The 13,514-nt window shown below is 55.1% G+C and overlaps 2 protein-coding genes across 15 annotated transcripts in view; one reads left to right on the top strand and one right to left on the bottom strand.

Moving 5' to 3' along the window:
- Positions 1-2,970, top strand: part of SRRM2 (serine/arginine repetitive matrix 2) — a 31,654-nt gene extending 28,684 nt beyond the window's left edge. For 8 of the 14 annotated variants that reach the window (XM_067013534.1, XM_067013533.1, XM_059039138.2 and 5 more), the window contains 4 exons: positions 581-865; positions 1,944-2,057; positions 2,197-2,307; positions 2,400-2,970. In XM_067013534.1, the coding sequence (XP_066869635.1) occupies positions 581-865; positions 1,944-2,057; positions 2,197-2,307; positions 2,400-2,409 (520 nt within the window). In that variant the 3' untranslated portion in view covers positions 2,410-2,970. Of the gene's footprint in view, positions 1-71; positions 167-580; positions 866-1,180; positions 1,812-1,943; positions 2,058-2,196; positions 2,308-2,399 lie in introns of those variants that run through there. The other 6 variants (XR_010836585.1, XR_010836584.1, XR_010836583.1 and 3 more) reach the window with 6 other exon arrangements.
- Positions 2,971-3,432: 462 nt separating this feature from the next.
- ELOB (elongin B) lies at positions 3,433-7,885 on the bottom strand. The gene is made up of 4 exons (XM_059039137.2): positions 7,743-7,885; positions 7,480-7,614; positions 6,082-6,187; positions 3,433-3,595 (listed from the first exon to the last, which is right to left on the bottom strand). The coding sequence occupies exons 1-4, from the start codon at positions 7,863-7,865 to the stop codon at positions 3,483-3,485; spliced, it is 477 nt and encodes a 158-aa protein (XP_058895120.1). The 5' UTR covers positions 7,866-7,885; the 3' UTR covers positions 3,433-3,482.
- Positions 7,886-13,514: the final 5,629 nt, after the last annotated feature.

Below are 13,514 nucleotides of genomic sequence, written 5' to 3'. Positions count from 1 at the left end.
GGAATGGGACAGGTAAAAGTCTCCGAAGGTTAATTCTCTAGAGGATAATGATAAGTTTTCCGTCTCTACAGAGGACAGAACTAGAGGAAATGGACTTAATTTTACAGCAGGAGGGATGGCAGTTAGACCTCAAGAGGAACTCCCTGGGCTGGAAGGATCTTCAGAGGTCATCCTATCCCTCTCCCTGCCTCCAGGCAGGACGGCCCCTCCCCCAGCCAACCCACACACACAGAGGCCTCCCCACGCTGTGGCTCTCCTCTCTGAGGACGGAGAGGACGGAGACCACCCAGCTTGGCTTCCACACCTGAGCCCAGGGACCTTGTTCCTCCATCAGGGACATTCTTGAGGTTTAACCTTGATCCCTTTTGTTGCTGCGGGCCCCAGCCTGTTGCTTGTGTTAGCAGAGGTTGGGTCAATTGGGGCCACTGCTCTCCAGAGAATGCACTCACTGGCTCTCAGCTTGGAGAGCTCCCAGGGCCTTTCTCAGGCACCCCTCCCCCACTGCCGTTCCTCCAGGCCAAGGAAGGTAGGGTTGGGGCTGGGGCAGCTTGTCTCCTTGTGACGCTCTCTTCTCCCACAGGGTCCCCAGCCCTGCCCCAGCCCCAAAGGAGGCTGTTCGAGAGGGCCGTCCTCAGGAACCGACCCCAGCCAAGCGGAAGAGGCGTTCTAGCAGCTCCAGTTCCAGCAGCTCCTCCTCTTCTTCATCATCCTCTTCTTCCTCCTCTTCCTCTTCCTCCTCCTCCTCTTCGTCTTCTTCATCTTCCTCTTCTTCCTCTACTTCTTCCTCCCCCTCCCCTGCTAAGCCTGGCCCTCAGGCCTTGCCCAAACCTGCAAGCCCCAAGAAGCCACCCCCTGGCGAGCGGAGGTGAGTGCCGCCTTGCTTGAGAAGGAAGGGGTGGGGTGTGACCCTGGGGTGTGAGATCCCTGCTGGACTGTGGTGTCTGCTTGTACAGTAGGAGTTGGGCTCTCCTCTCCCTGCTTACTCTGTTGTGCCCTGTTCTGGCAGAGGGCTGTCATCCAAGTGGGTGCTTAAGCCAAAATTGGGGAGTCCTAGGTTCCTTCCTCTCCCTGCCCCTGACATGCAACCTGGTCCCAGGTTCCAGGGATTCTAGCTTTTAAGTCTCCCCGTTGCTACCGCCAGGGTCTGGCCACCGTCATCTTCTCCCGACTCTATCCACAGCCTCTTCCCTGTCTCCCTGCCTCCACGCCATTCTCTTCCACACGTAGCCAGAGGGATCTTTCTAAAACCGCACATCTGGTTACTCCCTTCACTCCACAAATCCTTCCGGGACGCCCTGTGGCCTGCAGGATAAAGCCCCACCTCTGCGGGAATGGCGTGTGAGGCTCTTCACCAACTGGCCTTGCCTGCCCTGTGTTCTCCTCTCCTGCCCGCCCCCACACATGCCCTGTGCTCCAGCCACACTCAGCAGCGCCTTGCAGTCTAAGGAGAACCCCATGCCTTTGGACATGCTGTTCCTCCTGCCTGGAATTCCCTTGTCCGCCTGGTGAACTCCTCGTTCTGCAAGACTCCGCTCAAACAGCACCTTCAAGAAGACTACCCTGCCCCTTCCCTGCCCTGCCCCATGTCTCCCTCCCCTGGGTCCCCAGACCCCATGTACATCGGTCCTGCGGGGCTGCTTCCCACATGTGGGGCCAAGCGAGCCACCCTTGGCCTGCCTTCACCATCAGACTGAGCCCCTCCAAGGGCAGGGACTGTCTTTATCTTTGCCTCCCCCGCTGCACCCCGTGCCCTGCCTGTTGGGGTACTCGGTGGATGGTGTGCGGGCGGATGGGTGAGTGAGCGGATGAAGGTGGGTCTGAGGTTGGCCCTGCGTGGTATGAGGTTTGGTGGTCAGGACCTGGGGCGGGGTGGGGGTGGTCCTGAGTGCTGGCTTGTGGGTTTGAGAGAGTGTGGCACTATGGGGACCTACTCTGATCCCCAGGTCCCGCAGCCCCCGGAAGCCAATCGACTCCCTCCGGGACTCCCGGTCCCTTAGCTACTCGCCTGCGGAGCGCCGCCGCCCCTCACCCCAGCCCTCACCGCGGGACCAGCAGAGGTAGGGTTGCCAGTGTGTGCTGTCCTGCCAGTAGCCCAGTCTGGCTGCCACTGATTCCTGCAGAAAAAGTTCTAAGGTTTCAAGGTACCAAGGGTTGGGGGTGTTCTCTGTGTGGTCTCATGTCTGTCCTTCATTGTAGCAGCAGCGAACGGGGTTCCCGGAGAAGCCAGCGTGGGGACAGCCACTCCCCAGGCCACAAGCGCAGGAGGGAGACGCCCAGCCCCCACTCCGTGCGGCACCGTTCCTCCAGGTATGTGTCTTTGTCACACTGTAGGGCTGGGCTCACTTCTGAGAGCTCCAGGGCTGGCTGGGGCCTGCATTGACTATTCTCTTCCATTTCAGGTCTCCGTGAATCTTTTTTGGGGAATTCCACCATACCCCAAGTTCTGGAGCCACAGGACGTGCCCTCTTTCTCCCCAACAGAGCCGTGGGTGGGGGTCTTTGTCTGTCCTCCCCCCCAACCCTGGCAGCATCCTGGGGGGAGGGCTCCCTTCTTTCCCTCCCTCTTCCTTTTTTTTTTTCTTTGTTCTGTGAAATGTTAATCTCTGTGAGTTTTTCCTGGTTCACATGTTTTGGGGGATTTGGGGTGGGTGGGAATGAGAATGGGGAGTTGCGGGAGGGGAGGATACAGTTTGGGACTCCCAGGTCTTAGAAAGGATCTGGGAGGCACTGCCCTCCTTTTAGCCCCGAGTTCTTGGGGGGATGATGGTTTGGTACTTGCGGACCTGTGTGAGGTATACCCGGAAAAAAGGGGCAGGAGTTGAAATTAGTTGGCTCCCTCCTGGCCTCCCAGTGAGGTTGTGGCCCCCTCCCCCCCAACTTTTCTTCACGTTTCTTAAAGGCATTTTGGTTTTTTAAAATCTGTACAGCAAGAGCAACTTTTTCTGTCAAATAAAAATGAGAAATGCAGGAATTGGGTCTATGGATTGTTTATTATGGGTGGGGAGAGTTAGGAGAGGAGCTGCCCTTATTCTATGGCTGCATCCCCCTTGCAAGGGGCATACCTTGGAGGAGCCTCATGGGGTGGCTCTAGGCTGTGGATCCCCCACAGAACCCACACTCAAACCAACAGGCTCATTCCAGCTGGGAGCCAGCATGCTCATGCTAGGAGGGGGCCGGCCACTCTGAAGAAACAAAGCCTCTAAACCTTTTGTCCCCAGGCTGAGCAGAAGGCTGGCCTGGGGGCTCTGGGTTCCTTTCCCCATTATGGCCTTTTGAGGGGTAGGCTGGGCTGGGGGTTGGTAGCTGGACTCAGAGTTTGGGATGCAGCAGGCTGGCCTGGAAGAGGCTGAGGGTGGGGTAGGGTGGGGTGGGGCACACCAGTGCGGTGATACCTGAGTCAGGAGAAGGTGTGTAGAAAGAGGCAGCAACCAGGTGGACACCCAAATCTCTTTTATTGGGGGGGTAGGGCGGTTGGGGGGCCTCTCACTGCACAGCTTGTTCATTGGCGCTGCTTCCTGAGTCCTGTGGCTTCATCACATCCGGCAGCTCGGGTGGGCTGGAGAAGGGCTCAATGCGCAGGGCCTCAAAGGCCTCATCTGGTGGAGAGGGGGTGGCCACTGCAAAGTGAGTCTCCCACCCTTACAGAACCAACCTGACCCTGCTCCTCTCCCCCAGCCTGGCCATGTTCCTCACCCTCTGCATCCCTCAGCCTCTGGAATTGCATCCACCTACAATCTCCCCCATCGCCTTGTTCCCATCACACCTCCTCTTGCTTCTCATCATACTTTGAATAAAATCTCATCGTGTCATTACGTCTCTCCACATGTCTCCTTGTGGTCCCCATGTTCCCACGTCAACCTCTTTCTTGCCTCAAGGTCTCTGCATTTGCCACTCCCTAGCTTGACACTTAGAATGACTGCCTGCCTAAGAAAGGCATCCAGGGGCAATCAAATACCACTTCTTCAGAGAAGCGTTCCCCAACCACCCTGTACAACCACCCACTCTATATGCCCAATGCCCTGTTTATTGCCCCGGGAACATTGGGAACACGTAACCGCTAGCGCGAATGCCCTGTTTCTCTTGACCAGCTGCTTTCCTACTAGAACAGCAGCCCCAGGAAGATTTTCCCTGTCTCATTCCTGCTGTTACTACTTCAGCACAGATCAAATGAACACAACTTTTTCTTCTACATGGGAAACTTCTCTCCACCTGGCTTAGGGATCTCAACCATTTAGGCTCCCCAGGGGAAGTCGGTCACGTCTGACAAGTTTTAACTTTGGGGGTTGAGGGGCTGCAACTGGCCTCTAGTGGGGAGAGGCCATCTTTCGTAAGAGCCAGAGATGCTACACATCCTGCAATACACAAGACAACCTCACCCAGAATCATCCAGCCCCAAATGTCAACAGCACTCAGGTGAAGGCACATGGCCCAGCTTAATAACGAATTCATCTTCCAAGCCACAAATCTGAGTGACAATTCTTGCCTTCATCACCTCTCCCCATTGTTTGGAAATAAAGTCTGGAAGATGCTATTTAACACCAGACACTACCATATCTCCCTAACTAAACAAACCACTTTGGGGGGTGGGGAGAGACGCGTCTCTGCACAAGGAAACTACCCACCCAGAAGTGCGTTTTTGCAAGTGGAAGCAGACGGTCTACAGTCCACACCACAGCCCCTATCAAAACAGCAATGACACACCTGAGGTGATGCCACCAAGGGTCCACAATCTATGCCATAAGTGGGGGTCATGGGGAAAAATAAATGACCTCACTGTGCTGTGATTTTTTTCACCTGCAATATGGTTGAGTAGCTGCAAGTCTATAGAGTGCCTTTGTTCAAATTAGAGGAAGAGATACTTTTTCTGGAAGAATGCAGCCTGGCCCTGGTTTAGAAAGAACAGATATGCTTTCAGCCCTCCCTTACCTGCCTCAGAGAACAGCCTTTGTATAGTACCCACCCTGTACAAAGTCTGCACCAGCCCCTCACCTGCCTCACTGTCACTTTGAGAGTTGAGGGAACCCACACAAAGGCCCATAAGACTGCCTTTTCCTGAGCACTTGCAGGGCCTGGGGTACACGGGGGCTCACATTGCCTTGCTGTGAGGCTGGTCCCAGTGTCATACTCCTTTTATGAAGACAAACTCCAGTCTGGGAGGGGAGGGGCGGGGAGTGAAGTAGCTGCCCGAAGACACAGCTGCTGAGGCCTCACATGGTTTATCCTTATGAAACTGAGAAGTGCAGCTAAGGCTATATGCTCCCTCCTGAGCCCTCGCTACATTTTCTTAGAAGAAGCTAGAAAAATAACTCCCCGTAACTTCATCCAGATTTACTCAGCCATTCACACAGCCCCTGGGTCTGTCTACAGCTGTGAAAACACCCTATAACCCCTGTTTAAATTTCCAGAGACAAAGGATAAAATTTAAATGTTTTTCTTGGCAAAAGGAGCAACATAAACCACCCCCACCCCTCAGGTTTCTAAACCTTGGTCAGGGTGGAATGTGGTTAAGGAGAGTACAGGCTCTGGGGCAAGAAAGGGCTGAACCTGATCTAACCTCCCCAGGCTTAGTTTACTCATCCTTAAAATGATCACAATACAACTCTGGCCTGTACAGAGATGCTGGGGGAGTAAGCGATGTACCAAGAAGACACTGGCTGGCATGGTGCCCAGCTCAGACAAGGTCCTGGAAGCCTGCATCTGAACTGTGGCCTCCCACATGACTGCCAGCAAGCCTCGGCGTCCATGTCTCCCAAACGGGGATGGAAGTGTTTACCCCTCAGGGCTATCAAGAGGATTAGATGGGACAACAGAAATAAAATGCAGAGTGCAGGGCCAGGTGCTCAGTAAGTTCTCTGTAAATGTAAGCTGGTACTGTGACCAAGAATCTTTGAATCCTCCATGAAATGGGCTTCAATTTCTACAAGTATCTCATGTGCTTCTGGGGAAGCAAACACACTAGTATAGGATATTGCCTGCATTTGGTGAACTGGGAGACATGGTCCAGGAGGCTTGGAGGAACAACTGCAGGTTCCCTGACCACCCCTTTCTTTGGCCATTTCCATCCTGTCGCTGCCCCTCTCACCTGCCCTGAAGGCTAGCCCCACAGTGGCTGGGGCCTGAGGCCGTGCTGTCTGGCTGGTGAAGCCACACTCGCCCAATGTCTTTCCGTCGTCCAGAAGCTGGTCGTCCTGAGGAGAGAGGCAGGCAGGGTCTCAGAAGAGGCCCCAGGAGGGGCAAGTCCCAAAGACTTCTCTGGTCAGCAACTATACTGGAAGCCAGAAGACAGAAAAGAAACAGCCCCAAGTAGGGCCCAGAACCACCCCAGAGTATATCAAACAGTTTCCAGGACTACACCCAAGACTTTCCAAATCAGAACCTCCCAGGGTAGGGTAGGTGTCTGGAATCTACACCCCTGCAACTCCAGGTGAACCTGATTTCAACTGTCAGTGACCCCCATCTGGCCACAGGCAGACCTGGATGAATCCCAGCTCAACCACCTTGCACAAGGTGGTTGATCTTTTTGATGTGAAGTTTCCTTATCTGTAAAACAGGAGTTATTGGAATTCCCAACTCATAGGGCAGCCAGAGGCTTCAATGAGCAAAGGACACACAGAAAGCACGGAGCACAGCAAGTGAAACAAGCTCAGGCAGTAGGAAGGGTCCCTATTAAAGAAGCCCCAGCAGGTAACAAGAATAAAAGGCTTTTAGAGACAAAGGGGTGAAGGCTCAGCCTGGAGCAAAAGATCAGTTTCCCAGTTTCCACCCAGAATCAGATCAAGGAACTTATTAGGTGAGGGACGTCATGCTGCCAGAAACTTGAAATGAGGGGCCAACAAACAGGACTCCCCAATGAAAACCCCAAATCCCACGACATCCTTGCTGGATAATCGCAATTGGTTTGTAAGGGGGAAAGGGGCGGGGGCTTTTAGAACATCAGCAGTAAGTTGGGGAGTAATAAACAGTTGTTGGATGAAGAACTGGTGGGACCTGACTTATCTCAACACCCTCCATTTCTCTGTATTAAGGCGTTTCTGGGGCGGGGGGCGTGTGAGAGTCCTGCACACGATTGAGCATTGGAGTTCAAATCCTGACTCTGCCAACAACCTTAGCTTCGTTAAATGGCCACCTCCGAGGCTCAGTTTCCTTAACCGCAGAGCAGGGAAGTCAAGGGTCAGCACGTCAAGGGTAGAACCACTGTAGGGATCAGATGTGACGCTGGCCCTCGGCGCTCAGCATAGGGACTGGCGCGCGACTTTCAAGCCATCCGAACGGAGACCCCCGGTGTAGCGAGCGCTATCGGGGCTTCATCTCCCCAGGTTCGAGCAACGGCTCCACGCGGGGGAGTTCCAGCCCGCGGCAGCCGGTCGCTAATGTTTACATCAACGACGGGGCCGCCTTGCGCCCACAGCCAGGGTCGGGCGGCGGTTCCGAGCAGCGCGCTCCCGCAGCCCCCGGCCGCCCGTAACCGACGGGACCGCACCTTGTACAGCCGCTGCTCGTCCGGCGGCCGCTTGAGGATGCCCTCGACGATGCGCTTTAGCTCGAACACAGTGCTCGACTCCTTGGCGTCCGTGAAGATGGTGGTCTTGTGGCGCCGGATCATGAGGAACACGTCCTGGGGGCAGCGGGGCGGCGGGGCGGCGTGAGCGCGGAGCCCGGCCCCCCCCCACTCCCACGGCCCACCGCCCTCGCCACCCCCGGCCCCGGCCCCGGCCAAACGCCCCTCCCCCAGTGCCCGCTCACCATCTCGGCGGCTGCCTCTGCCCCTCGACGCGCCGGCGCGGCCGCGCTCCGCCCCGTTCCCGGCAGTCCGCGCGCTGGCCCCAGCGTGCCCCGCGCCCCGCGGCCCCGCCCCATGGCCGCCATTTTAAGTAATCCGCAAAGGGGGCGCTACAGCCGAGCCTCCGACTGCGGACTGGGCGCCGTGGCGCGGGGCGGGGCCGGTTGGCCGAGTGGCGGAGGTAGTGGGAGGCCGACCGGCACCGAGCGCGGGAGGGACGCAGGGCGCGGTGGCGCCATCTTGGGTGTGGCAAACCGAGTTCCCCATGTTGATGCAGTCTAGGGGACTCCTGTCCTTCTTGGGAATGTCAGGGACTAACTTCGCAAGCGTAGGGTGCCTCACAGCCTAATGAGAGTGAATGAATAATGTGTCTCGGTCGTCAGGGCGGCAAGACATTCACATCTCAGCGAGACCTGGGTTGCAAGGTTTGGGAGTCTGACTCATGATTATGGGGCTTCCTGGCGGCTGTTTTGAGGAGGTGTTAAATTCTGGATCTTTCGGCCGCCGTATCAGGAAACAGCCCCATTTCCCTAACCTAGCCTTGGTTGTAAGGATTATTTAAAGCAGTTTACCGAGGCTTTAGGGCCTGTAATGATCCTTGGAAGCTGCTTTTGGTGTTAGGGAGTGTGTAAGCAGCTCTTTGCAGGAAACCGCCCTCAGCAGGAAGCCCCTTTTCTTATCACTTTAGTAAAGCTAGATTGTAACTAACTTTTTTTTGGGGGGGGGGCATACTGCTCACCACGTGGAACCTTAATTCCCCTGACTAGGAATCCAGCCCCCTGCATTGGAAGGTGGATTCTTAACCACTGGCCCACCAGGGAAGTCCCTGTAACTAACTTTTAAACCAGGCACTGCCCCTCCACCCACACCATGTTCTACCCATCTCTGGCCCAAGCACACCTTTCAAATCTTTTAATTACACAATACCTTGCCAAACTAGTTGGTTCTTTAGAGAAATTAGCAAGTATTTAACAGATGACCAGATCTCTTACCTAGCTTTCCCTTCAGTAACCTGAACAAACTGTGTGACCAAACTGTGTGAACAAGATAACATCTAATAGAACTAGTTTTCCATGGCCCAGCCGCTCCGCGGCATGTGGGATCTTCCCGGACCGGGGCACGAACCCGTGTCCCCTGCATCAGCAGCCGGATTCTCAACCACTGCGCCACCAGGGAAGCCCAACAAGATAACATCTAGAGAAAGAGCCCAAGAAGTTGACGAGCCTGCATGCAGTGGAGGGATGGCAATAATTCTGACCCCCTATCTCAACAATTAACTGAGATTACTTCCCTTCTGCCCTTTAAAAGTTTCATGGCCCAGCACAATCTGCGGAGGTGGCTTTTGGGGGACGCTGAGTCCACCATCTCCCCAGATTGTTGGTGTTCTGATTAAAAGCACCTTTCCTTTGCCGCCAACATTTGTGAGTATGCAATTGATTGTGAGCAGCAAGCAGTAGGACCCCCATTTGATAAGTCCTGGCAAACGTCCTCGGAAGAAGCAGCATGCCTGGCCAAAGTTGGTGTTCACACTTCCCAGGAGGGTGCCCTGGGCAACTGCCCACCTTTCTGCCTAGGTCCACTCAGTCTCCAGAAGGGCCTGTGGACTTGGTTTCCCTCTCTTGGCCGCCCTTCGTACCTACTGACAGCCTAGGCCTCCCTCCTTGGTAGTTGGATGCTCTCCTGCACCGCCCCAAATTGCAGTTATACTAGAGCAAGAGAAGGAGGCTTTTCTTTCAACCTCTCCCAGGGAGAGGGAGAACCTCAGCTGAGTCATTGCTGGCATGTGCCAAAGAAGGCATGCCATGGCACCCAATGAGAGATGAGCCAGTGGTGACCCTGGATGCTGAACAGCTCAGCAGTTGTTGAGGCCACAATCTGAGGATTCTTTGGAGTAGGTGGAATCTGAAGATGCTGCTGCCTTGGTCCTGAATCAAGCTGGTGGCTAGCCACGCAGGCTCTGGGCTCAGACCTGCCGAGATTCAAATCCTTGCTCTAGCACTGAGTGTGCAGCCTTAGGCAGTTAACCTCACCAAGGCCCAGTTTCCCCCTCTCTGAGATTGGAGAATAACTGTTTGTAAAGTTTGTGGAGACTTGCTGTAAGCAGATAGCAGTGTGTGTGTGTGTGGGGGTCCCTGGAGAGAGAACCCAGCATGGTTTTCATGACAGAAGAGAAGCCATTTTTGGCCTAAGCCACTTTGTGATCTAAGCCTGGCCTCACTGCAAGACCTTTCATGAATATGCATGTACCCTTAGCCTAAAATTCCCCCAATTTTGCTGTTCAGGGAGACACTGCTTTGGGAAAGATCCCTGGTGTTCTCTTCACTGGCTGCAAATAACAATAAATCCTTTCTTCTCCTGATCTTTGGCTTGGTTATGTCTTTTTTCGCTTGACACTCACCAAGAGGCAAACCCAGTTTGCAGGTAACATCGCCAACAGTTAGCACTCAATAGATGTTTCCTAAACTATTGCTATAGTTATTTTTGACTTCTGGCCTCTGGCTCCTCAGGAGTCCTTTGAAGTCCCTTTCCTTCCTGGGACTCCTCCTCACCTGTGCCTCAAGGCAGCCCTTTCCCTCAGATGGGATCTCTGTGCACCCCATTGTGCTATGGTGGGTGGGTCGGTTGCAGGAGGTAACTGCAGTCCTCGTGTCAGTGAGTACAGTGATACCTCCTGCAGTGGGAATGGGGTGAGGAGAAGTTTGAGGGAGGAGCAGGGGCTGAGCCCCCAGCCCCCCAGTTCTGTGGTCTAGCCGGGTGCAGACCCTCCTTCCTGGGGGCCATGACAGACAAAATGGGAGTCTCAAGATGGTGGGTGAGCCAGCTGGCCAGCTGCTCTTGCTTCTCTGCACAGGAAGTCCTCCTGGGCCCCTTCTGCCCTGTTGCCTCAACCACCCAGCGCTCACAATAGAGACCCTCCCCGGCCTCCAAACTAAGCCTGTAGGGTATCAGTCTGGTGGGCCTTCTCCTTTGGTCTACTTAAACTTTTTCAAGTGTTGATTAATAAATAGTAATTGTCAGTCATCACTCGTTACTAGTGTGCCTCTAGTTGTGTCATACAACTGGTTTCATTTCTATGAGGGAAGTGACAATTCAGTGTGGAATTAGAGTCAGTCGCCCAGATTCAAATCTGGTTCCACCTCTTGCCTGCTGTGGGTCTTAGGGCATGTTACCTAGCCTTTCTGGGCCTGTTTCCCCATTCGTGAAATGGGAACACCTCACAGGTCTTCAGAGATCAGCTGAGAGCCAGCCAGTGCCTGGCGCAGTCTGTGTGCTCACTGGGCAGAACTGAGTCCTTTTGACTCTCCCAACAGCCATGATAGGGTTGGTGTTACCAGTTCAGATTGTAGATGGGGAAACTGAGGTTGAGTCAGTACTCCTGGGAGAGTCTGGGCCATCTGGTTGCAGCTCTACCAAATGGAGCAGGTGAGCAGCTAGAGAATGCTTGCTTGGACAGGAGCCTGATGTCCTGTCCCCAGTGGGTTCTGAGGACTATCCTCGCTGCCCCAGGGGCTCCCTCCTGGGAGGTCAGGCAGCGGTTGTGAGGCCAGGGGCAGGATGCTACTGACGTAGGGCCAGGTTCATACCCTGCCGCCAGCCCCCCCCAGCCTCGCCCCGGCCTGGCTCCAGGCCCAATGACCTTGCTGACAGGCGGGATGCAGCAGCACAGGGTGCCGTGCCACTAAGCCTGCTGGACAGAGAAGAGCTGTAGCTTGACCAGCCCTGTGAGGCTGCCACAACAGGAGCGAGTAGAGAGGAGGTGGGCCTGGAAGCCACACTGTTGGGGTGGGAGGAAGTGGAGAGAACCAAGGCGGTAATACCCTCTTTACCACCCCCAGCTACCTCCAGAATCAGACCACCTGGGTTCAAATCCCAGTCTACAGTCTACCAGCTGTATGCCTTTGGGCCTGTTTTCTCATCTGACAAATGGGGAAACCCCCCTCACAGAGTGTCTAGTGAGAATCTCATGAGATGGCAGTAGAGCTCTCTGCACCGTGTCTGGTGAGGGTTTAACAAGGAGTAGCAGATTTCTGCTCATTCCCTTCCGTGGGCAGCCTGCCCCCTCCACTTCTAGGACACCCCTGCTTAGTTCTCACCTTACGCTTCACAAACACTTGGCTCTGGGACTTCCCTGGTGGTCCAGCAGTTAAGACTCCATGCTCCCAATGCAGAGGGCCCGGGTTCGATCCCCAGTCAGGGAACTAGATCCTGCATGCTGCAGCTAAAGATCCCACATGCTGCAACGAAGATCCTGTGAGCCTTAACTAAGAACCAGCGCAGCTAAAGAAAGAAAGAAAAGAAACACTGGGCTCTTAATGGGGATCCATTACTCTAATCACGGCAGATCCAAGACTGAGGCATCCTGGCTCTCAGTCCCTGGCTTGTTCTGGTCTCAGTACCTTGGGAGGCATCTTGAGGAAGTTCTCTGGGCTGGCCCCCAGCTGAGGGCGGGATGAGAGGACAGCCAGCATCACCCAGCAGGGGCGGCCAGGGTCCCCCCGCAGATGTGCCCACAGCCTTTTGCCTGGCCTGCCACAGCCATGCCCTGTTCTGGGTACCCTGGTCCCCAGTGACCCCACCAGGGGCAGCCAGTAGACGGCCCTCAGCCTAGGGGAGACAGCAGCCCGGAGCTCCCTCACTGCCCAGTCCACAGCCCCACCCTCCCAGCCTGGCCTGGCCCAGCAGCGACCAAGTGCTGCAGCCACTTTTTCCCCTGGGAGGAAAGAAGGGAGGGAGATGAGGCTCAGGCCTGTGTGGCGGCAGCTGCACTTGGTCCTGCCCAGCCAGGCTGCCCCTTCAGTGATAGCCTCCCCTGTCCCCCCTTACCCCACTGCCCCATCAGCTCCAAAGGGGGGCTTCGGAGTTTCCAGGTTTTGTTCTGGTTCTTGTTCTTTCTGCTGTTCTAGAAACTGAGCTCTGTCTGTAGGGATGGATGATCCTTGGCCTGGGGGTGAGGAGATGGCAGAGAGGAGATAGGACACCAGGTCCCAGCACATGAGGGTGGTCAGGGAGCTGAAAGGGCCTCGGCTGGTCTCCAGATGCAGGTGGGGGAAGGGGGCAGTCCTGGGCCTGGGGGCCTGGCCAAGGCTAGGACACAGCCTCAGACTCATTCAGGACATGGATGGGGGCAGTGGCAGAAAAAACAAGGATAGCAGAAGCTATGGCCAGGCCTATCTGGGGACTCCTGTCTCCTCTTGGCAGAGGGCATGATGTCAGATGCCCCAAACTCCTAAGACCTTAGAATTCATGGGAAGGCCAGGCCTGGTGGCTGGCCATCTGCCTCCTGGGGCACTTTCACAGCAGTGGGGCAAAATCTATATGAGTTTTCTATTGCTGTGTAGCAGATGACTATAAACATAGCAGCTTAAACACTAATTTATTAAATCACAACTCTGGGGGTGGGCTAAACTGGGCTCTCTGCTTAGGATCTCACCGGGCTGAAATCAAGGGCTTGGCCTGTCAGGGCTCTCATCTGGAGGCTGAGAGAAGAGTTGGCTTCCAAGCTTGTTCAGGTTATTGGCCAAATTCGGTTCTTTGCAGTTGTAGTGCTGAGGTGTCCCTTTCCCTGCTGGCTGTCAGCCAGGGGCTTTCTTCAGCTCCTTGCCACATGGCCCCTCCATCTTCAAAGCTAGCAATGGACAGTCATTTCCCTGGTGTTGAATCCCTCTCATATTTGAGTTTCTCTGACTTCTTCCAGAAAAGAAGGGCATACAGACCAGACCTAGCACCGACTCACT

This window comes from Kogia breviceps, chromosome 14, assembly GCF_026419965.1.
Source record: "Kogia breviceps isolate mKogBre1 chromosome 14, mKogBre1 haplotype 1, whole genome shotgun sequence".
In the NCBI taxonomy this organism is placed as follows: Eukaryota; Metazoa; Chordata; class Mammalia; order Artiodactyla; family Physeteridae; genus Kogia; species Kogia breviceps.
Note: the sequence above shows the minus strand (reverse complement) of the source record. Positions and strands in the feature narration are given on the sequence as shown.

What these genes read in the sequence shown, in the direction of transcription:
- ELOB (XM_059039137.2), bottom strand. Translation starts at nt 7,865, where the DNA reads ATGGCGGCCATGGGGCGGGGCCGCGGGGCGCGGGGCACGCTGGGGCCA. An exon ending in ACGAGCAGCGGCTGTACAAG is followed by an intron (nt 6,188 to 7,479) that starts GTGCGGTCCCGT and finishes CTCTCTCCTCAG; the next exon opens with GACGACCAGCTTCTGGACGA. An exon ending in GGGGCTAGCCTTCAGGGCAG is followed by an intron (nt 3,596 to 6,081) that starts GTGAGAGGGGCA and finishes CCTCTCCACCAG; the next exon opens with ATGAGGCCTTTGAGGCCCTG.